General features: G+C 43.1%; 1 protein-coding gene across 27 annotated transcripts in view; it reads left to right on the plus strand.

Moving 5' to 3' along the window:
• IQSEC1 (IQ motif and Sec7 domain ArfGEF 1) overlaps nucleotides 1-17,936 on the plus strand; it is a 683,881-nt gene extending 665,945 nt beyond the window's left edge. For 17 of the 27 annotated variants that reach the window (XM_008165506.4, XM_042849588.2, XM_042849589.2 and 14 more), the window contains 2 exons: nucleotides 11,850-11,899; nucleotides 13,248-17,936. In XM_008165506.4, coding sequence (XP_008163728.1) covers nucleotides 11,850-11,899; nucleotides 13,248-13,844 — 647 coding nt within the window. In that variant the 3' untranslated portion in view covers nucleotides 13,845-17,936. The remainder of the gene's footprint in view (nucleotides 1-11,849; nucleotides 11,900-13,247) is intronic. The other 10 variants (XM_065551202.1, XM_065551201.1, XM_065551208.1 and 7 more) reach the window with 2 other exon arrangements.
• Nucleotides 17,937-24,618: the final 6,682 nt, after the last annotated feature.

Genomic DNA, 24,618 nt, shown 5'->3' on the forward strand with positions numbered 1-24,618 from the left:
AGGGGCTTTGTGATTAAAAGACAGGACTGGGAGGAATATGTGGGTTTCTGATTCTATATCTGCCACAGATTTCCTGGGTGATTTCAAGCAAGTCACAACCTGATTTTCAGAAGTGCTGAGCACTTGTAGTTCCCAGTTACTTCCTATGGAGTTGGGAGTGCTTAGCATCTTTGGAAATCAGGCCCCTAACCTCTTTATGCCTCACCATATCAATGTGTAAAATGGGGACAAATATTTATTTCTTTTTCGAGTGATTGCTCATGTGTATTCCACAATAGGTGTGTGTGCTCGCCACGTGCACCGGTGCTGGAAGTTTTTTCCCCTAGCAGTACCCATAGGGGGGGGAGTGCCCCCACGACCCCTGGAGTGGCGCCTGCCTGGCGCGGTATAAGGGGAACTGCGCGCTCCCGCCACCCTCAGTTCCTTCTTGCCGCCAGTGAAGGTGCATCGGAACTGCTCTGCTCCAGCGTTGTTGTAGCTCGTCCCCAGAACTGTTCGTTCATTCAGTGTTAGTACCTGTAGTTTAGTTAGTCAGTGAGCCCGGGCCAGGGCATGCCCTGCGCCCTGGGGTTTAAGTCCTGCAGCTCTTGTAGGCATTCTATGCCAAGAAGTGACCTGCACGCAGACTGTTTGCGCTTTTTGGGAGAAACCCATATCAGCGAAAGGTGCAAGATTTGCAAGTCGTTTAAGCCTCGGACCAAAAGAGAAAGGGACATTAGGCTCCAGGCCATCCTGATAGAGTCAGCGCTGACCCCGACCCTGGCACGCACTCCGAACCAGTACCCGGTACTGCGGCGTCAGTACGTGGCAACCCTCTGGTGCCATCAACCAGCCAGCACCGCTCCCCGTCCTCTGGGCACGCCAAGAGGACCAGGAAGACTCCTTCTTCGCAGCGGCACCAAGGGAAGTCTGGGACAGAGGCTAGGCCCATGTCGGGCAGTCCTCGATCCCGACCGGGCCCCAGGCCTCCAACTTAAGTTGAGCAGAGTAGCCTGGCCCCTTCGGATGCCGTCCATGCCTGAAGCCCTCCAGGTGCCTCGGGACATATCGACGGGACCGCAGCGGGTGTCACCGTCGGTCCTCGTCTCAGAGAGGGTACCGCAGTCGGTCACGGCACGGTCGTCGATGCCGTTCCCACTTGGACTCCCGCTTCAAATCTCCGCCAAGACATCACAGCCCCCAGTGTTGATCACCGGTGTCTCGCCGTCATGGGTCTGCCCGTCCAGGCCGTTCGCGGAGCAGCTATTACTGTCGGTACCGGTCCTCCACGTCAAGATCATGGTCCCGTGGCCATCGTAGATCCCGGAACCGCTGCTCCTCCCAGTCCAGAGACAGCAGCAGATCTTACACCAGCCGGGTCTCCATTCATGGCAGTCCTTCGATGGGCCAGGACAACCAACCTGGACAGCTGGCCACACCAGTGCCACAGCAGGTACAGTGGCACCGAGTGTCATGGCCGGCCCAATGGTACCAGTGGGCACCGTGACCTCCAGTGGAGCCCCCAGTGGGATCTCGCTCTGTGGTCAGAGCTTTGGAAGCACTCTCGGCCCCGCTCTCCAGACCCCTGAGAAAGGAGTCAGTGGGACGTATGTCCTCTGCACCGTGCCTGGAGTCTGACCAGGTGGTGAACCCTCTGGTGTGGGTCAACACCCAGAGCACCGCACGGCCTCTTTGCCCTGCCCGGAGGAGGCGATTGCGGCCCTGCCCCCCTCCGTCCCACCGGAGGATTTCAGGGCCCACCAAGAACTCTTCAAGAGGCTGGCAGCGAGCCTACACCTCCAGGCAGAGGAGATGGAGGAACCCTTGGACTCCCTGTTTAACGTATTGTCCCCATCGGCACTGGGTAGGGTGGCCTTGCCGCTCCATGAAGGGGTGGCTAAGATTTCAGATGCCCTGTGGCAAACACCGGCCTCATTGGTCCCCATCTCTAAAAAGGAGGAACGCAAGTACATTGTACCCACTAAGGGGCATGAGTACGTGTATACCCAGCCGGCGCCCAACTCCCTGGTGGTCGAGGTGGTCAACCACAGGGAACGGCAGGGTCAGCCAGTCCTGACCCCAAAGAACAAAGACTCTCGGAGACTGGACTCTTTCAGAAGGAAAATGTATTCATCTTCGAGCTTCCAGTTACGAGTGGCGAACCACCAGGCTCTCCTGGGTTGGTATGAATTCAATCTGTGGGGCTCTCTAAGTTTGAGGACTCCCTCCAGGAGCGCAATAGGAAGGAGTTCAAGGCGCTAGTGGAGGAAGGGGCAACGGCCGCTAGGGCATCCCTGCAGGCAGCCTCAGATGCTGCGGACACGGCCACACGATCAATGGCCTCCGTGGTGTCCATGAGACAGGCGTCATGGCTTCCACTCTATGGGCTGTCCAGCGAGGCGCAGTCTTCCATGCAGGATCTCCCATTTGACGAGAAAGCTCTGTTTGCAGAGGAAACGGATACAAGGCTGCATGGCATGAAAGACTCCCGCATGACCCTCCAGACTCTGGGCCTCTATGTCCTGGCTCCGGTAAAACCTAAGTTTAAGCCGCAGCAGATTCCCGCCTAGGCTGCCCTCCCGAAGTACGAGGCCGCCCATAAGAAGCAGTAGGACTACAAGAGACACCCTTAGAGGCAGTCTCAACCTGCCCCCCAGCCTGGGTCCTCCAAGGGCAAGCAGGCAGGGAAAAGGCATTTTTGATGGGATGCTTAGGGGCATCCCTCCAGTCCTCATCAGAGATCCCCCCCCCCCAATAAAGCTTCCCTTCTCCAACCGGTTGTGTGCTTTCCTTCCAGAGGGGTCGTGGCTGACCTCCGAGCAAAGGGTCCTCAACACCATCTCCCGGGGTTACACCCTCCAGTTTACTTCCTCCCCACCCAACCACCCCCTGCTCCCATCCCTTTTGGGGGACCCCTCGCATGAAGCTCTGCTCGAGCAGGAGGTGGGGTGGCTTCTAGGACTAGGAGCGATAGAGGCGATGCCCGAGAAGTTCATGGGCAAGAGGTATTACTCCTGTTATTTCCTTATCCCAAAGGCCAAAGGGGGGCTCAGGCCCATCCTGGACCTCCGAGGTCTGAACCAGTACATGGTGAAGCTCAAGTTCCACATGGTTTCCCTGGCCTCCATCATCCCCTCCCTGGATCCTGGGGACTGATACGCTGCCCTCGATCTGCAGGACGCGTACTTCCACATCCACATATTCGAGGGGCACAGGTGCTTCCTCCTTTTCGTGGTGGGACAGAATCACTACCAATTCACGGTCCTCCCGTTTGGTCTGTCCACTGCCCACAGGGTGTTTACAAAATGCATGTTGGTGGTAGTGGCCTACCTCAGGCGCCAGGGGGTCCAGATATTTCCCTATCTGGACGATTGGCTTGTCAAGGGCACCTCCCAGTCGCAGGTGAGGGGTGACGTGGTGCTCCTCCTGTCCACGTGCACCACCTTGGGCCTGTTGGTAAACAACACCAAGTCCACGTTAGTCCCAGTTCAATGCATAGAGTTTATCGGGGCGCTCCTGGATGCAGTGTCGGCCAGGGCCTCTCTCCTGCCAGACAGATTCGAGACCCTGAAAGGTCTGATCGACTCGGTCACAAGGTTCCCGGTGACAACTGCCAGGGATTGCCTGTAACTCTTGGGTCACATGTCGGCGTGCACGTACGTGGTCCGTCATGCCAGACTCAGGATGAGGCCCCTCCAGCTCTGGTTGGCCTCAAAGTTCTCCCAGGCCACGGACAGGATGGACAAGGTCCTCACCATACCAGACTCTGTGATTGCCTCCCTATGGTGGTAGTCCGCCCCAAACAACATGCTCCAAGGGGTCCCATTCAGGACAGGGCCCCGTCACTGGAGCTGGTGTCCAATGCATCGGACCTGGGTTGGGGGGCCCATGTGGGGAACTTTCAGACCCAAGGCCTGAGGTCGGCTCAAGACTTGACCCTAAACGTCAAGGAGCTCAGGGTGGTGCGAGTGGCGTGTATGGCCTCCGCTTACACCTGGAGGGCCAGGTAGTCAGGGTCCTTATGGACAACATGGCCTGGATGTTCTATATCAACCGGCAAGGCGGGGACCAATCCTCTGCCCTCTGCTGCAAAGCCCTCAGGCTTTGGGACTTTTGTATAGCCCACGACATCCACCTGAAGGCCTTCCACCTACCGGGCACCCGGAATGAGAGGGCGGATCGCTTGAGCAGGGACTTTTCCTCGCAACACGAGTGGTCCCTCCACCCGGAAATGGCCCACTGGCTCTTCCAAAGGTGAGGAACTCCCCAGGTGGACCTATTCGGCAGAATATTTGCAATTCGGCAGAACCGGTTCTGCTCTGGGGGGGCCTAGGGAAGGGCGCTATCTCTGATGCCTTTCTCCTGTCTTGGTCAGGCCGGCTTCTTTACGTCTTTCCCCCGTTCCCTCTAATCAGCAGGGTCCTGGAGAAGATAGTCGGACAAGGTGTGGGTCCTCCTGATTGCCCCGGCGTGGCCCAGGCAGCATTGGTACGGGACCCTCACGGGCCTGGCGGTAGCTCCGCCATGGCCATTGCCGCTCCGCCCAGACCTGGTCTCTCAGAACCAGGGCTGCCTCCTCCATCCCAACCTAGTGGCTCTTCACCTCATGGCGTGGCTGCTCAGTGGTTAGGTGGAGAGGAAAGGACGTGGTCAGAGCAGGTTCAGCGCGTCCTCCTCAAAAGTAGACTGCCCTCCACTCGTTGCGCTTATTTGGCGGAGTGGTCCCGGTTTTCTAGGCGGGCAGCGGACCAGGGTGTCTCCCTGGTGACCACACCGATCCAGCTTATTCTTGATTACCTCCTCCACTTGAGGCCCCAGGGCCTGGCGCCCTCGTCAGTCAAGGTGCACCTGGCAGCCATATCGGCCTTCCATCCACATTGGCCTTCCATCCACCAGTGCAAGAGCACACGGTATTTTCCCATGCTATGACTGGCCGGTTCCTTAAGGGTTTAGACTATCTTTTTCCGTATTCTAGACCCACGGTCCCACAGTGGGATCTAAACCTGGCGTTGGCTCATCTCACGGAGCCCCCATTTGAACCACTGGCCACATGCTCCTGGTCTCACCTCTCGTGGCAGGTGGCCTTCCTGGTTGCAATCATGTCAGCCAGGCGAGTCTCAGAGCTCAGGGCCCTGACCTCTGAGCCACCGTACACGGTCTTTCATAAGGACAAGGTCCAGCTCCGCCCACACCCCGCGTTCCTCCTGAAGGTGGTCTCCGCCTACCATATGGGTCAGGACATTTTTCTACTGGTCCTCTGCCCCAAGCCTCATGCGTCCAGTGAAGAGCACTGTCTCTACACGCTCAATGTGCGGCGGACTCTGGCTTTCTATTTCTATCGGACTAAGCCGTTCAGAAAGTCCTCGCAACTGTTCGTCTCCTTGGCCGAGCGCGTGAGGGGCTAACCAATTTCCACTCCATGGCTTTCCAATTGGATCACTTTGTGCATCCGTTCCTGTTATGCGCTGGCGCGTGTACCCCCGCCACCCATTGTGAGGCCACACTTGACTCAGGCGCAGGCCTCGTTGGCTGCCTTCGTGGCCCATGTCCCCATCCAGGACATTTGTAGGGCCGCCACGTGGTTTTTGGTTCACACGTTCACCTCGAACTATGCGATTGTCCCCCAGACCAGGGATGACGCCAAGTTCAGCAGGGCTGTCCTACGTCCTGGGAACTTGTGAACTCCTACCCACCTCCAACAGATATAGCTTGGGAATCCCCTATTGTGGAATACACATGAACAATCACTCGAAGAAGAAAAGACAGTTACTTTTTCGTAACTGGTGTTCTTTGAGATGTGTTGCTCATGTATATTCCACATCCCACCCTCCTTCCTCTCTGTTGGAGTTGTCTGGCAAGAAGGAACTGAAGGTGGGCGGAGCGCGCAGCTCCCCTTATACCGTGCCAGGCAGGAGCCACTCCAGGGTCGCGGGGGCACTCCCCCACCCCCCCACGGGTACTGGTAGGGGAAAAACTTCCGGCACCAGTGCACATGGCAAGCACGCACACCTATTGTGGAATAGACATGAGCAACACATCTCGAAGAACACCAGTTACGGAAAACTTTTCCTTCCAGAGGTGTGATGAAGTTTGATGCTCTCCTGTTGGTAACATGCTTTGAGATAGTGCCACAGAAGTGCAAGGCTACTGTTACTACAGCTGCAAGCAGGCACTGTTTCTGGTAGTCTCAGCAAATATCCCCAATACTTATACTGTAATAATGAGTATTGACTAGCATTAAGGGCCAGAAACAGTAAAATATAGCCCAAGTATAAAAATAGTCCCTGTGCTTCTTGTATATTGCCCCAAACTTCATTGGTTGTCTTTTTTTTTTTACACTGTTCCTGCCCATGAACCCAATATATGATGTTTTTTATTAATCCTTTGTAGTATTTTCCAATTTTCCTCTTGCCCAGAGTTTACTCTCTGGGGAAAGACTGTGGGGATCTTCACTACCCCATATGTTCCATATATAGAAGCAGACTTCATGCAGCTGCAGAACCCTTACCCACCAGTAGGAGGAGTCTTCAAGGGAATGGTTCAGGCTCTCATCCACATGATAAAAATTTCTCTCTACTCACTCTTCTCCCTTGGGCTGAGGTGGAAGGAGGCAAAACGAACGATATTTGGGTTATGAGACATTAGAGCTCTTCTCCTGCCTTAGCAGTCAAGATCTCCAGGGGAGTAGAAGGGTTGAAACTGCTCCCACAGAGAAAGTGGTGTAGGGGAGATACGGGACCTGAATGCCACAATTCTCCTCTTTCCTTGCTATCATTGTCATCTTCCTTCTGCCTCCATTGGATGTTAGTGATGCCTGGCATGGTACATGTCTCTGGATGTGTGTACCATAGCCTGCTTCTATTGATTCCCATCATATACCCCATTTTTAACCAAGTGGATTCTTATGAAAAAATCCGGAACCTTGTGTTTATGTAAATACCCAAAACAAACATTCTGCACAATATAATGCAGAGATCACCCATGCATTCACCCACACATTCACCCCGAAATATAGCCACCACCAACACCACTACACTGGTTTATAGAGGGGAAATTATTCACTTCTCCCCTCTATGTAATTACATCCTGCACTGAATTTGACCAATGTGTCAAGGATAACGCTCCTCATGTGAAGAGAGCCAGGAGTTTTTTAATGATCACAAGTGGTCAAGACCATAATTGCATGCCTCAACCAAAAGACGGGATTAAAAGACCCGTAGAAGTGGTCCTTCCAGATTATGATTGAGGCACATCGGTGAGATAGTATTGGGCATTTTGAACTGCCTCTGCTTGTGTCAGGCCTGGCCTCTGGATAACTAGGTGACAACAAAAACAACACGGAGTCCTTGTGGCACCTTAGAGACTAACAAATTTATTTTGGCATAAGCTTTCGTGGGCTATAACCCACTTCATCAAATGCATGGAGTGAAAAATACAGTAGGCAGGTATAAATATACAGCATATGAAAAGATGGGCGTTGCCTTACCAAGTCAGGGGTCAGTGCTAACGAGGCCAATTCAATCAGGGTGGATGGCAACAGGTTCCACTTTCATGAATACCACTTTCACAACATGCTGAAGCTAGTACAGTGACTCATTATTTGGTAGATGGCTGTTAAAATAGTTTGCTTTACTAAAAACATAATTTGAATCCTTTTCCAAACTATTTTAGCCAAGAATCACAAACTGAATCACAAGAAGTGCCCTTGATCTCAGTATGCCTCTCATTGGCAGAGAGCAGATAGACCCAAGAAGTACAGTACAGTAGTGACAACTGAAATATTTAACATTTCCTATAACATTCTGCATATCTGTAAGGTCAATTTCTGCAAGGACACGATGGATTTTCATTCATGATTCCCTGTAAGAGCTCACAGAATTTGCAAGTCTCTGTAAGGATATTCTAATTTCTAACTGTTTCAAGTTTATCAAGTTTAAAGTGACCTTGTTTGTACATGTGGAGGTGGGTTGCAGTAGTGCACCTTAGTGATGCTTACTCAGAAGCAGCATACAACCTATCCCAGTCCATTACCAACCACGACAGCTGTGAATTGGTTAAGGGAACAAGATAACTTTCGAAGGAGAGGAAAGAGAGACGGAATTTAATTTTACAAAGAGAGGAATGAGAAACGGTGTTGTATAACGACCTTCAAAAATATTTAAAGTAAAAAACAACTTGCTGAGCACAATTAGTCATAAATTCGGTAAACGCCACCTGGTTTTATAGCACAGCAGCTAATAATCATTCTAGTGTAGGATTATGCTATACGGAACAGCTGAATAAGCTCCTTCTATCTTGGACTTACCATTTCCCTGCAATGCCTTTTGAAGACTGCAGCTCAAAGAACACATTTTAAGCTGGGATGGATGTAGCACTGAAGAATAGTTTGTAATAAAATGATCCTACATTGGCAAGGAGAATACTCTGTAGGATCTAATAGGTCATTTCCATTTCTGATTGTCTGTCTACAGTCCATAGTGAACCTGTTTCACTTTGTTTTTTAGAAACTATGTCTTTCCTCTTAGAAGAATTTACCAGAGGGCTCTTTATTGTACAGTACTACCTGTGATCATATGAGGATTATTATAGATGTCACAAATATGATTTCACTTTTTTCTGCTAGTATTCCTTTGCCCACAGTCATCTTAGGTACACAGACAGATGCTCACCCATCTGTCCACATGCATTCATCACTGTGATATCTGAACGTTTTCACTCCTGCTTTACCTTCAGTGGGAGACCTTAGGTTTTTCTATGTTCCTTCATCTCTGGCCACTTTTATTCACCTATGCCAGCATAATATTCACCATTGAATGGGGAGATGGGTATCTTTCTTCAGGATTGTGGATTGGCTAACAGGAGTGATTTGACTCTCACAATCAGCACCATTACTACCAATAAACAAAGAGCAAAATTCACCCCCTGACTAGGCAATAAGAATACTAAGATAATCAAAACTGCTTCTCTGTCATGGTGCACAATACAGTATAGTCATGTTTTCGAGCAAACTAAAACTGCAGTAAAGAATATACCCAAAGATTTGGCAAAGACCTCTTCCAAAGGAATTGCTCATCTGCAAACACACAATCTCAGTTTAAAGGGTTTATGTTGAGAACTGTGAGTAGTTGCAAAAGAAGGACCCTTAGCCATAGCAAGGGGGAAGGGAATATCTCATCCCTCTCCAGCAACACTCTTTGGAGCAGCAAATGGCAGGCTCTGAAGAGAACTGTATCAAGCCTTCCGATACAGAAGGGAGGTTTGCTGTGACACTGGGCCTTTAAGAAAAGTGGTGGGCCATCGAGAGAGAAATAAGGAATGCATGTGGCTTTTGGAGATGTGTGGAGAAGCTGACCACTCCTCATCCTGATGATGTTAGCTTTGTTTGATCATCCCCTAAACAGAACATTCTTACATTTGTTAGTTTAATATCCAACAAGTTAAATTCAATAAAAATAACTATTCTATGTAAACAACAAGGAGTCCGGTGGCACCTTAAAGACTAACAGATTTCTTTGGGCATAAGCTTTTGTGGGTAAAAACCCCACTTCTTCAGATTCATGGAGTGACAATTATAGATGCAGGCATTATTATACTGACACATGAAGAGAAGGAAGTTACCTTACAAGTTTAGAACCAGTGATGACAGGGCCAATTCAGTCAGGGTGGATGTAGTCCACTCCCAATAACGGATGAGGAGGTGTCAATTCCAGGAGAGGGAAAGTTGCTTCTGTAGTGAGCCAGCCACTCCCAGTCCCTACTCAAGCCCAAATTGATGGTGTTAAATTTGCAAATGAATTTTAGTTCTGCAGTTTCTCTTTGAAGTCTGTTTTGAAGCCAAGCCCTAAGCTACAACTGAATTTGCTCCAATCCCTCAAACAGAGACAAACACCTACAAGATCTTTATCAAGCATTCTTAAAGCTACAATACCCACTTGGGAAAGTGAGGTAACAGATTGACAGAGCGAGGCGGGTACCCAGAAGTCACTTACTACAGGACAGGCCCAACAAGGAAAATAACAGAACACCACTGGCCATCACATACAGCCCCCAGCTAAAACCTCTCCAGCACATCATCAACGATCTACAACCTATCCTAGAAAACGATCCTTCACTCTCACAGACCTTGGGAGGCAGGCCAGTCCTCACTTACAGCCTCCCCAACCTGAAGCAAATACCAGCAAATACTACACACCACACCACAGAAACACTAACCTAGGAACCAATCCCTGTAACAAACCTCGTTGCCTACTCTGTCCCCATATCTACTCTAGCAACACCATCAGAGGACCCAACCACATCATCCACACCATCAGAGACTCGTTCACCTGCTCATCTACCAATGTGATGAATGCCATCATGCACCAGCAATGCCCCTCTGCCATATACTTTGGCCAAACCAGATAGTCTCTACACAAAAGAATAAATGGACACAAATCGGACATCAGGAATGGTAACATACAAAAGCCAGTAGGAGAACACTTCAATCTCCCTGGACATTCTATAACAGATTTAAAAGTAGCCATAATTGAACAAAAAAACTTCAAGAACAGACTTCAAAGAAAAACTGCAGAACTAAAATTCATTTGCAAATTTAACACCATTAATTTGGTCTTGAGTAGGGACTGGGAGTGACTGGCTCACTACAAAAGCAACTTTCCCTCTCCTGGAATTGACACCACCTCATCAGTTATTGGGAGTGGACTACATCCACGCTGGTTGAATTGGCCCTGTCAACACTGGTTCTAAACTTGTAAGGTAACTCCCTTCTCTTCATGTGTCAGTATAATAATGCCTGCATCTGTAATTTTCACTCCATGAATCTGAAGAAGTGGGTTTTTTACCCACGAAAGCTTATGCCCAAATAAATCTGTTAGTCTTTAAGGTGCCACCGGACTCCTTGTTGTTTTTGTGGATACAGACTAACATGGCTATCCCCTGATACTATTCTGTGTAGGCGCACACATTATCTCTGATGAATTAGCTGGGCAGCCTAGTTATGAAATCTGGGTGCATAATCTTATATTTGGGCATCCTGTATTTTGGCACTTAGCTTCCTAAAATCAGTATTTAGAAGCCAACTGAAGGTTCCACATGTAAGGTTTGGGCAACTAACTTTGGTGTCCACCTTAGGAAAATTCGGCCCAACTACTAAAACTGAGACTACTTTGTCAACCTTAATACCTAAATGTAAAGCACTGCACAGCTAGACAAACAAAATCTAGCCATAATACAATGCTACATTTAAGTTTTAATGATTAAAAATTAAGTTTAGTTTTCTTTTTAATCATCATGAAAGATTATATGAAATCCATTGAGGTTCAAATTAAAACATTCAAAGAATGAGAGAGATTTTCCATTTCCACTGAAATCCAGAATGTTCCCCATAATTCAAAAACAAACAAACAAACAAAAACAAAACAAAAAAAAACCCCACCACTCACAACACTGTTTGAGGAAAACAGATTTATGGACATTTTTGAAAATTTGCTTCTAGGAAATTAAGCAATTTAAAACTCTAGCCAACAGTGAACATTATGACCCCACTGCTAAATGTAGAGACTAAAATATACGTATTTTAAGATTCTTTAAAAAAAAAAAACACACACAGTAATTATGACAAGTTGCTTCAAAACAAAAGGATCTTCCTTTATAGGATACATCTAGGTACAGAAACTTAATTTAATTATGGCCTTAAACTTTAAGTTTCTGCCTTAGTAGCTACTATACCAGTCTAACGTACCCTATAAAATTAGTCCCCCAAGGCCCCTCTAGTTGCATTTAGAGGCTCCTGTAGTAATTCAGGGAAGCGGATATTTCTCACCCAGGTCTTGTCTCAGTCTCTAATCTATGGTATTGCATGTCCTGGGCAGGCAAGCGTGGGCGTCGCAGCAGTGCAGGATCGCTAGACAGCAATATGGAAGTAAGTGGGAAGTTACTGATGTCTAGCTGGATGTGATGTGCATTTCAAACCTTTCTTTTATATACATATTTTTTTGCTCTCTTTCTTCTAACATATAACTGCCTGCCTCAGATAAAATGCATGCGTAGGCTACTCACTTTGTATTATTCCAGCTTAAAAAACACTTATGGCTTGTTTTAGACCAAGCACCATTTTTGGTTTCAGCTAACCTTGTTCCCTCTGTTCCTGCAAGCATGGTTAAATGAACATGATGTGTCCTTTTGCCACCATTTTGGTCTGATCCCAGCCTGAAGGCCCACTTGCACTTCGTTACACAGTACACTGTTCTATGCTGTTTGATATCTAGCTAAAACTATTGACTTTCATGCTCAGCCATTCCCATTGCTTATTTTCTAGTTAAATTGCTAAATGTATGCAGTCATGATACCATGGAATTGCACAGATAGGGCATGGGAGGAGAAAATGAATAAGACAGATGAATTCAATGTGGATTTCATGAGATTTCATTCATCTTCAAACCATTTATATATACTGTTCATGTCGCTGAATTCAGCTTGCAGATTAATTTATTTTGTGTGTGTGTATGTGTGTTTGTGTTAGGTAGATTGCAGTTTAAATCTAGCACAGTATGCTTAAGTACTGCTTTGTCCCTAATTGTCTTAAAAAAAAAAAAAAAAAAAAAAAAAAACTCCAAAGACTAAATAGACCATTCAAGGCTAAACAGTAGGAAACATAGGGCCATAGGTCAGAAGAAAATCACCACATAGAAATCTTATTGAAATGAGTTGTAGAAGTATTGTTGCAATCTAACATATAATATAGAGCTAGGTTTATGAAGCAGCACAACCCTTCCCTACTATGGTTTACAATAAGAAAAAACTATTTTTAAATTTAAATTTTTAAAAAATCGATTATGAAATTGGAATGGTAACTGTAACATTTGTTACTGTGTGTTCAGTTCAGTTTAATTTAATGTAGTTTTTTTTTATTTTAAGAAAAATGTGACTGGTATTTTAAAATGCATTTTTTCTTTAAAACAAATTCCCAGGTATAATGTTATCTTTCAGTGACATTTCTCTTAATTTAAGTATCAAGTTTTACAATAAAAGTATTGAAAGAGAAACCAGATAATGGCTATTAATGTTTATAAGCATTCCAAGAAGGGCATGAATGCCTCAACTGTAGCTTGAAGAGATAAACTGTCAGAGAGAGAAATTCTCCTATAACACTTAACATAGTCAGCCCATGTGAGCATGTAAGGAAGACTTGATGGATCAGTGTGAACTTTTTTCTTTTAAACATATTTTAAGATTTTTTTTTAATTTTCATTTCTATTAATTTCTTTTAGGGGTCCATCATTAGCAGTCCTCACATGCGCCGAAGAGCTACATCAACCCGAGAGTGTCCATCTCGCCCTCACCAGACTATGCCTAACTCTTCCTCACTCCTAGGTTCCTTATTTGGTAGTAAAAGGGGGAAGCCACCTTCCCAAGGCCATCCACCAGCTGGCCCATCGCAGCAGCCTCAGCATCCACCTGTAATCCCGCATCAGCAACACTCTCAGCATCCTTCTGCCATGCACCATGCAGGGCCAGCTGAGGGGCAGACGCAGGCACAAGTGCACACTCACCATTCACAGTACTGTCACATGCAGCAGAACCCACCCCCTTATCATCACCATCACCACTATCATCCTCCACAGCACATCCAGCACACGCACCAGTACCACCCACATGTGCCTCATTCCCAGCATGCGGCGCATTCTTCTTACATGCAGCACCCTCATTCACAACATTCCCACCCTCCCCATCCTCCATTGCCCCCTCCTCATCCTGGGCACTCTTCTCATTCCCAACATGCTCAACATCACCATGGACAGTCAGCTCCTCCTTCCACTTCAACCAGCGCTAAGCCCAAACACAGTGGCATCAGCACAATAGTCTAGAAGTATTTGTCCTTCTAATAATGGTAGTTTTAGGCACGGTTATAAAGGCACTTAAAGGAAGCAGCAAATAAAACTGTGGATTTTTACTCAGCCAAACAATTTATTTGACTTCTGCAAGCTTAAGGGCTTGCTGTTACTAAATACAACAATTTGAATTAGTGTGATCAATATTGGTTTTACTTATCTGCTCAGTGGAGGCCTGCCTCCTGGACAGTCCTTATCTTCAATTGCCTTGAAAACATGCTGCTTGCTGAATACAAGTTAAGCTTCCTTTTTCACCAAATCCCATGACAATTTTACATGCATAATAAAAACGTAACCTATTAAAAAAAAAGTGATTCAGAACCAAGTGTTGCATTCTTGCTCTTTTATTGTCAATAGGCAAAAAAATAAGTAGACCTGATATGGTTGATGAAAGTACGTAAGTAAACTTTATGTAATATAAATATATATATAAATATATATATACTGTATAGTTAACATTTGTGCTTGGAAAGCAAATTTTTTCAGTCCACAAAACTAGCAATATAGACTTTACAAGGAATTACACTTGATAGAAGGACAGTAACAAATAGATGAATAGCATATGAAAGAGTAGACCAAAAACTTTAAATGCTAGGAATAAATTTCAGACATTTCAGTATTTTAATTTAAAAGTCCTCTAGACATATTAAGACTCTAAGCAATCATTACTAAAATGTGCCAAGTAACATAGTATATTTAACTGTTGTAGTAAAATATTGCTTTGTATAAATCCTTATTTTTATTAACATAATATCATATGTAATCAGTATTATAACTGCTCTGCTATTTCAGGAAAGCAAACTAGTTAAGATGCAGTAACTATACAGTAGCAACATGGGATGACCATTTACTATTGGTTATCTTAAAGCATTGGTTACACAAATTCTTAGACACTTTAGAGGCTGTGATAACTGTGAATTTACATGATCCACATTTCTTTTATATGCATATGATTTTATGAACACATATGAAGAGTTATATGAAAGGTGCATGCATACACTGCAAAAACATTCATCTCAAACATGAAAATTACAAACACCCATCCTTCTCAGTCACTTTGTTTTCCTATTTACCATGACTTTGCTCATTTTTTTCAGTTAAAATGAACTATAATCTGACAGTGTTTCCAGATGGAACTGCTCTCAAATTTTAAGGTGTATTTTAGTATCTAGTATAGTGCGGTTATTTGGTTTTGGTTTGGGTTTTTTAGTAGTGTAATTCCATATAGCCATATGCTAGCGGCAGAGTGTGTTCACCATTTTTACTCATCACATTTGTTAGTTTACAAGTACACAGCACTCAGCAGGCTGAGTTTATGCTCAAACCCTCACTGTCCTACTCCAATTAGTTGCAAGACATCATATAAAAGCAGGCTGTGCTGTTGTTGTTTGTGTTGTAATCAAGCCATTTGCAAATTCATATGAGATTTTGTATCCCTGAATCTCATACAAAGTCATACATGGAGCATACTTTGTAGTTTCAGCATTTTGAGCCACTGCAAGGACTTTACACCTAAATGGTAGAAACAAAGGAACCACAACTGCAAAACTGCACCAGCTAAAATGCAAAACTTGAAGGAGGAAAAAAAAGAAGTTCCAGTGTGAGATGGGTAAAAAGAATCGGAAAAGAACCAGATCTATCTGTTTATTTGAACAATACAAATATACAGTAGCGTTGTATAAGAAAAGGATGAACTTTCCGTTTTGGGTTACTCTTGGTATCTTTAATTTGTTTTTTCCCCTCCCCCTGTTGCATACAATTGATATAATACCAGCAAAACTGCAAACTGAGCACTTTGTTAATCTCCATAAAGAGCAAATACAGCAATCTAGAGTTTAGCCTTTTGCTAAAACCTGTCCATGTTTGTTTTCCCCGTGTGCAATATCTTTGATCCCTTTTGCTCCTATAAATTAATCTTACATGAAATGAGAATAACACAAATATTTTTAATATCATTCAAGCTACCCTAAATTCTGTGTCTTACCTTATGAGGGCTGATCTGGGCACTCGGAGGCTCTGTTCCTTGCAGTTTAAAAAATACTGTTCTTATAAGGGAAAGTAGAATTGTCTGCATGTCATCTAACATTAATAGTGTGAGGCTACACTCTATGTATTGTATATTTGCAAAATACATCAGTGTTACTGTTGATATTAGTTGAAGTAAAGGGATACATATTTAAATATGTCGGCTTTTCTTCATACCTGTGTACCAATATTAGAGTCTAACTGTAATTTATAGGTTGTTCCAGAAAAGATAAAGATACCATTCGGGTACAAAAGTCTTTCTGAAACCGCATCTTTTAATGAAATCTGAGGTGAAAATGCTCCTCTCCATCGCATACTATGTTTTCTGCACTTGTTCTGTATGCAGAATTATTGATGTCAGTGAAAGTGCTGTGTGCTGAACAAGTGCAAAATATGTACTGGAGATCTATATTGTGCCATGGAGAGGAAGATTTGGCCCCAGATATGTTATTTAGTTAGCATGCAATGCCTTAAGTATTTTACACTGAAATATTTCAAATTTGTTTGGTTTGGTTTCACATTACCCCTTAGGTTCATTTAAGAAAGGTGTAACAACAAATAGCCTTAGATTTACACTGTGGGCCAGGTTTTAATTTTGCCAGGTGCAATTGATGACGTCCAAAAGTTGTCACAAATTTTGTACATGCAAGAAACCATTTGTGCATGATTTCGCGCGGGCACACCCGTATACTGGGGATGGGGGTGAGTGCCTACTTAGTAGGCACACTAATTCCATATGGAAAATCAGAGGCCATCTTGTGGCAGCTAACAGTATTGGGTCCTTTAAGAGCACAATATTTGAAAACTTTCTCATAGTTTAAAACCATTGAGAAGAGACACAGTATGCTCGTTATTTCTTTCTTTTTTGAACTAATTACCTTTAACCAAACGTCTTGGTGTCGGCATAAGTCTTAAGAACCTCACTACTACTACTATTTTAGGAAGCAGCCTAACATGTCAGAATACATCTGAGATTAATAGTTGCATAGAACACCATAGATCACTCAGAGAATGAGAAGATGACAGTATGCTGTTACTGTGTGCTGTTGGAGAAAATGAAATAGAAGACGTTGAAAGGTTTTAGTCCTATTTCCTTATTGATTAAAAATTAGCATAGAGCACTACCGGGGACCATGTTTCTCTGTTCCCATGAATAATGTGGCTAAGTAATAATGTCAGTTTGAAAGAATGAAAGGGAAACCTAAAGAATACAGATCACAAAAACAAAAACCTAGATCTTTTCTGGGACAACGGTCAAATATGTATTTGGGTTTTTTTAATTTTTTTAAGTTAATGAAATGTACAACAATGTAAAAAAAACAAAGTTCATCCTGATATAATGTATGTCTTGTATTGCTAAAAAAAAAGTCTTCAAACATACAGTGTAGAATGATTTTCCCATCATGTACTGCATGCAGCAGAAGCCTCTTGTTTCTTGATAAAATGAGCTGAAAGACAGTCAGCAGATATTTAAACAATGAATCTCTAGATGTTGACTTGCTGTTCCATATGAAGCTGTGTGTTTTCTGCAGTTAAGCATGCATTTTGCTGTTTCCGTTGTAAAATATCATTGCACTTGTTGCCTGCAAAATGAGTTATTGTGTATATAGTTAAAAGAAAAATGAAACCAATAACAAGATTAAATCTGGGGCGGGGGGAAAGGATGTTGGAAATGGGACCAAGTAGGGGGAATAGATAATTCTCTAAATTGTATATAGTGTGTAAATTAGTATTACTATAAGTCTGCAGTCACTTTGAGGTTGCATACAGTACCTATCTCCTGCTAGGAACTTTAATCCAGCTTTGAGTTGTACTAAACTGTTAGAATTAGGTCTTGAATGCAGACTGTTAAAGACTTCAGGAAACATCACGCTCACAAGAAGCTTCTGTTCTGGGGAGGCTCAAGACCCATTTTGTAATTGCAGGGAAGAAAGGAGTGCTTTCATTTTAATATGCATTCTGTTTGTAAGTAGTAACAGGCCCTATCGATGTAAAACTATAACTGTGATCATGTGGAGAAATCAAATAAATCATTTAAAACTCTTTCTGTTTCTCATTTTTGTGCAGTGGAAGAACATCAGTTCTGCAGACTGGAAGAAAAGAAAATCATTTCAAGTGAAATGTTGACCCCTCTGAAGTCAATGGGAGTTTTCCAATTGACTTCAAAGGGGCCATGGTTTCACCCTCTGTGTTTAAGTTAAAGCTGAGGGAGAATTGCAACTCTATTATCAAAGTTCTGGTCCAATCAATTAAGGTTTTGGTTTGTTTGATGTTCATTTGAGTGAGTGTACTCCTAAGAAAGTTAAGGAGCAATACAGTTGGTTTGAGCTGGACAAAGCGAGAGGTGACACTTGAGCAAGCTTCTTCACATGACCCTCCTAAGTCATTTTAACCCAGATATGTGGGAACCCAATCCTGATGTTTCATCTTAAACAGAAACTACCTGTCATGACCAACTGGGTGGTGGCTTTGTGCTATGGACAAATGGGGTGAGGGGGGGGGAAGGGGGACTATACCAATATCTGTAGTGAAAGTTTAGGTTTTTTGAGTATATTGTTGGTGATGATTGTCTCTTTTAGAACCTGACCTCATTGAGGATCTGATCCAAAACCCATTGCAGTTAATGGGAGTCTTTCCAGTGGCTGTCAAAGATATGTAGATTATAAGGTTAGAAGGGACCATTGTGATCATCTAGTCTGACCTGCATAACACAGGCCATAGGATTTCCATTAATTAATTCCTACTTCAAGTCCAAATAGCTGTGGTTGAACTAGAGCATATCTTTTAGAAAGACATCTAGTCTTGATTTTGTATTTTCCAGTGATAGAGAATCTATCACAATCTTTTTGTGAGTTATTCCAAGGTTTGCATACCTTCCCTGCTAAAATGTGTGCCTCATCTGTAGTCTGAATTTGTCTAGCTTCAGCTTCCAGCCATTGGAACTTTTTGTACCTTTGTCTGCTAGATTGAAGAGCCTTCAATTATCAAATATCTGTTTCCCCCATAGGTACTTATAGACCAGGGATTGGCAATCTTTGGCACGCAGCCAGCACATCCCGCGCCGCTTCCTGCAGCCCCCATTGGCCTGGAGCGGCGAACCGCAGCCAGTGGGAGCCACAATCGGCTGAACCTGTGGACGCGGCAGGTAAACAAACAGGCCTGGCCCGCCAGGGGCTTACCCTGATGGGCCGCATGCCAAAGGTTGCCAATCCCTGTTATAGACTGTGATCAGACTACCCCTTAACCTTCTCTTGAATAAACTCAATAGATTGAGCTCCTTGAGTCTTTCACTATCAGGCATGTTTTTCAACCTTTTAATCATTCTTGTGGCTTTTCTCTGAACCCTCTTCAGTTTTTCAGCATTCTGTTTAAATTGTGGGCACCAGAAGTGGACACAGTATTCCAGTAGCACTCGCATCAGTGCCAAAAACAGAGGTAATATAACTCCTCTACTCTTCTTCAATTTCCCCATTTATATATCCAAGAATCATTTTAGCCCTTTTGGTTACACTAGAAGCTCATGTTTTACTGTTTATCCATCATGCCCTCAATTTTTTTTCAGAGTCCCTGCTTCTTAGGATAGAGTCACCAATCTTGTAAGCATGGCCTATGTTCTTTGGATCAGGCTTGAGAGTACAGGAAGTCCATTCCAAGCAGCAATTGGGTAGGCAGGGATTCACCATCTCTGTAAGTGGTATATCTGAAAAAAATATGTTCCTGTTATCATCTATACCTGAATCTGTTTGTTGTATAGCTTATCTTTCAAAACAGCAAGATGATCAAATTTATTTTCACATCTGACCTACGCGGGACTTGAGGTTAGGTTCCTCCCATTGCTTTAGTTAAAAGCAATGAAGAGTTCATTTTTTGTGTTTGTTTTCCATATTTTATTTCCCTGTTTTCAGGGGAATTATAATTAGGCTGTAAAACCTCAATTAAGACTAATCTTGGCATATAAGAGTTCTGTCTAAATGATGTTTCGTGTTTGCTTGTTTGTTCATTTATTACAAATTACAGGAGAATCCTGAGTTGGTTTGGGGAGATAGTCAGCTGTGGCCTATTTCTGAATCACTGTCATTGCAAGAAGTATATTCTGAACAATGATTATTTGACAAGTAAGTACCCATACATCCTAAGATGCCACCCACAGCTCCCCATTGTGTTGCAGTAAAAGATAATTCGTGCTACTACTCTGCCATATAAACTCCTGATTTCATATCTCATTTACTGAGTGCAGGGACATCTGCAATAATGTAATTAATGTAATATACCAGTCCTGAGAATTGCAATAGTTTAAAAAAAATCTAGGTAGACCTGAGTTTGCTCTCTAGGGCAAAGGTGGTCTGTCTCTTACTATGTGTATGTACCAGGGGTAGGCAACCTATGGCACGCGTGCCAAAGGCGGCACATGAGCTGATTTTCAGTGGCACTCACACTGTCTGGGGGGCTCTGCATTTTAATTTAATTTTAAATGATGCTTCTTAAACATTTTAAAAACCTTATTTCCTTTACATAGTGGTTTAGTTGTATATTATAGACTTATAGAAAGAGATCTTCTAAAAACGTTCAAATGTATTACTGGCACACGAAACCTTAAATCAGAGTGAATAAATGAAGACTCGGCACACCACTTCTAAAAGGTTGCTGACCCCTGGTATATACAGTGCCTGTCACAATGGAGTCTAGAGGTGTCTCAGTTGGGGCTTTAGACACTACTATAAAAACAAATAAATACAACTTTTACTCATCTACCTTATTTGAATTATTTTAAAAGGAGGACCTAAACAGCCACTAACTCCTAATTGCTTGCAGCTCCCTGCCTCAGTTAAGGTCTAGGCTTCAACTATTTAGGATCCTCCTCCACTGAAGCTAAAGGAAGTTAGCATGTTCACAGGAAGTAAAAGCTAGCAATTCTGGATATTGCATCAGTAGTAGCAACAGCATGAAATTTAAAGAAAAAAATGTAGTGTAGACCAGGCTTTTGTTACAGTCCCACTCATGTTTTAAACATTTGGCTGATGATTGACATTTTTAATTTACTTTTAGACTGAGATTCTAATCTCAGGTAGGTGTTGCACATCTTGAAATATCTCCCGCTGAGCTTTCATGCACATGCCTACATGGAGAATGGTTCAGAATAAACAGTGATACTCCCTCACACCTGAGAGTACAATCTAGCCCTAAAATAAGAAAACATTCCAAGTTTCCCAATTGAAAATCAAACATTTTGGAACACAGAGCTCTAGTCTTTGAAATCTTATCTTTAAATTTATTCTCATTTTTGTGCATTTGATATACATATTATACAGTAATGATATTCCCAGTTAACTTCTATCTAATGCCAAACTATGCAAACGTGCTTTCAGACAGCAGTTTTTAAAAAGGGCAGTTTTATAACCATTTGCAGTGTTATTTTGCACAACCAGGAAATACAATAAGTATAATCCTAAATTGGAAGGGAGATTGTGTAGATGACCTAATCAATCTTCTCATATTTTATTTCTGTGATCTGTGTGGAAGTCTGTATTGTTGTTTGTTTCTTCGAATACTTGGCAATGACCAATTAGTTACATTCACAGGAATTCTCTAGTCAGGAGTTTTTATGTAGAACAGTTTTTAACAGTTTACTAACATTTACTAACTTGTTTGGAATATATACAGAGGTTGCAAGAAGCTACACTTACCACTTAGTATTCATGAACTGCATTTGAAATAATTTAGGGTCAACAATTTCTCCCTTTTTTCATTCTCTTTCACAATATTGCAGACATTGACTTACAGAATTACAGGCGCAAAATGTTTTCATTACTTTTTAACAAACATTACTGCTGACCCTGAACATTGTTGATGGAGATGGAAACATACTTAGCAAAGACACTATCTTCTAGCCTTCCATGCAATTGCTCAAACAGTTGTCATTAGATGTCAGGATTACGCTCCTGTTAGCATGATGTGATAAATTGTACTTCGCCAAGTATATTTACTGACCGACTTAATTGTATAATATTAACAATGTATTACAAGAACATGCCACACTAAATCTATTAAAGGCTGGTATGCTAACTTCTTTATATATAGTACAAGCAATTTTTTCATCAAGAAGCATCCCATGTACTAAGACTACTGAGTTGCCATTTAGAAATAGATAAGTATCCTTGTTTATATAAAAGGCAAGCAGGTAAAGGTAACACAATTACTTAATGTACTTATGTAAAAGAAATAACTATGGAAAATCTTAGATTTTTAAAATAGCATTTGCTTTGTGGGAATTTTGGAAAAATATCTAGTTGTTAAAAGCTTTAAACATTAAAATGTATGTTTCTTTGTATATTGGGCAAAAATAAGTTTCAGTATTAGCTGAAAACAAGACTTGCTCTTATAATTCAGTCACAAATGTATTTTCAGCTACAGTAGATGTGGGAAGTTTTGAGCACTGTACAGCACTGGAAATGTGCCCCTTTGGAAATTAGTGTGTATGAGAGAGAAAAATGCCTTGTTTAGGAATAATAAGGACAGTACATATGGCTGAAAGGCTAGTAACAATAGTGCAAAATGCCCCCTGCATCATGTCAGCCAAATTTAATTTTCTTTGAGAAAGGGATAATGGACCCATGGTTGGCTAAAAGCTATGGATATGTATGAAATAAAGATCTGTTTGAAACTCCACCAGCCAGGCAGAAATGTAATTTCATTTTGTGCAGTGTAACAAGATAAGAATCTGGTACTAATCAATATTGGACTATCCTAGGATCTTACTGAAGTGATATGTAGTCATTCCAGTGTCTAATACTTCCCAGTGAGTGTAGATATGATGATGGATGAACAGTATGGGCCAGATTGTGGCTGTATGCTGTAAGGGAATGCAAGAGCATAGTAGGGAGGAGACAAGACCATACTAAGGGTTGCAGTATATGCACACACTTGAGTTGGAGGCAGTGCCTCACCATCCCCAAAAGGAGCAAGAAACTAAAGTCAGAACTGAGACCTGTGTTGCTATGCTGTACATCATGAGGGAGCTGCCATTAAAAACCCCAAACCCACATCAGTAGAGTATACTATAGTAGTAGCCATAATAAAAATATCACTGCCGTATCCTCCAGTTATTTGGTATGATACTTGATTAATGTACATGAATAAACATACATGGGGCCAAATCCTGGTGCCCTTACTCAACTTTTACACTGTCCTTATTCAGGCAGATGCCCCATTGAAATCCTGAGAGTGAAATCTTTGCCGTATGAAAGTCAGTGGCAAAACTCCCATTGACTTCAGTGGGGCCAGGATTTCACCCTGGGAGCTATGCCTGAAGAGAGACTGAGTAAGGACTTCAGGATTTGGCCCACTTATTGGAATCTGGCCAGTTTAATGGGTTAGTGTGCAATTGAAATTATAGTTTTCCAAATCCATGTCTCTGGAATTCATATTTTGAATGTTGCTTGCCAAAGCACGCACCCTACCGATATGCACAGCAAAAGCAGCAGAGAGGTTTTTAATCACCGTTTACATATCTCTGCAGCACTAAAAACTGCAACCTGTCACCATGAGCCTGTCACATTAACCTGCACAATAGGGTGATGGAGGAACAGTGCATATTTTACTGTGCTGCTTCAGTAAAGCCAATGACAGGCCTGTCGAGCACATTTCACTGAAGGCATGAAGCTAGGCTTGAATTCTAGACAACGAGGTGGAAGGTCAGTAATTTCTCTATTATGGGATATGTTCACAATGAAATTATTATTAGGATGCAAAATCACATCTACATTTTCACCAAATCGCCAGGGGAACATTAACACGTAGCTGTTGCATAATGAAAACCTCTGGGACTTGAAATTGGAAAGTGGACACTAATAACACTGGATGTAATAATAATACTTAATGTGGAGGGCCTGATTCTCCTCTCACACCAATGTAATTCAAGAGTAACTCCACTGGACCCAATAGAATGCTACTATGAGGGGAGAGTTGGGCCCTCAAAGACACAAAATCCATCACTTTGAGATTTAGTGACACTCCCTTGAGGATTTAGGATCCTCGAGCAATTAATGGATTACTTTGATTCATAAAATTAACATTTTCATCTGCGACTGACATAATCCTGATCTTGTGTTTTTCCTAACTTTCAGAACACCATGTCTGAGGGAATACATGTGAATGGGAAAATGCTTTATAAACATGGTGCAAACTGATCCAGTGTACTTTATGGTACAACATAGGTGGTTGTAACTTGCAAACTTCTTAGGGTGCAAACTGTTGTACATGTTCTAAATGCTGTAAAATTAAATAATAACTTGGATATACATTCATGCCATTCATCCCAAAATGCTTTACACACTAGACACAGGGATCACTTTATCCCCACTACAATAAAACAGAACTGTGACCTCAAGCATGTCAGCTGATCGCAACTGTTGTGGTACTGGGTAGAGACAAGCAGACTCTAAGGCACCCAGAATTTAAACTACGTTGTGCTTTACAGGACACAAGTAACACCTAGAACTGCACCTGGAAACGAATTGGAAGGCACTGCAGATCATCACAGGTGTCATACGCTTATAGACATGCTAATAGTCAGTGCTAGATCCAAAGCTAGGAAATCTTGAGGACCTTAGAAATTGCCAAGGTTGTTTTGCCACCATTTTCTTTACGGTGTTCCCCAAACAATGGAAATTAGAAATGGGGCAATAATTCTCAAGTTATCTTAATCAAGCAATGCTATCTTGAGCAA

Source organism: Chrysemys picta, chromosome 7 (genome assembly GCF_011386835.1).
Source record: "Chrysemys picta bellii isolate R12L10 chromosome 7, ASM1138683v2, whole genome shotgun sequence".
Taxonomy (NCBI): Eukaryota; Metazoa; Chordata; order Testudines; family Emydidae; genus Chrysemys; species Chrysemys picta.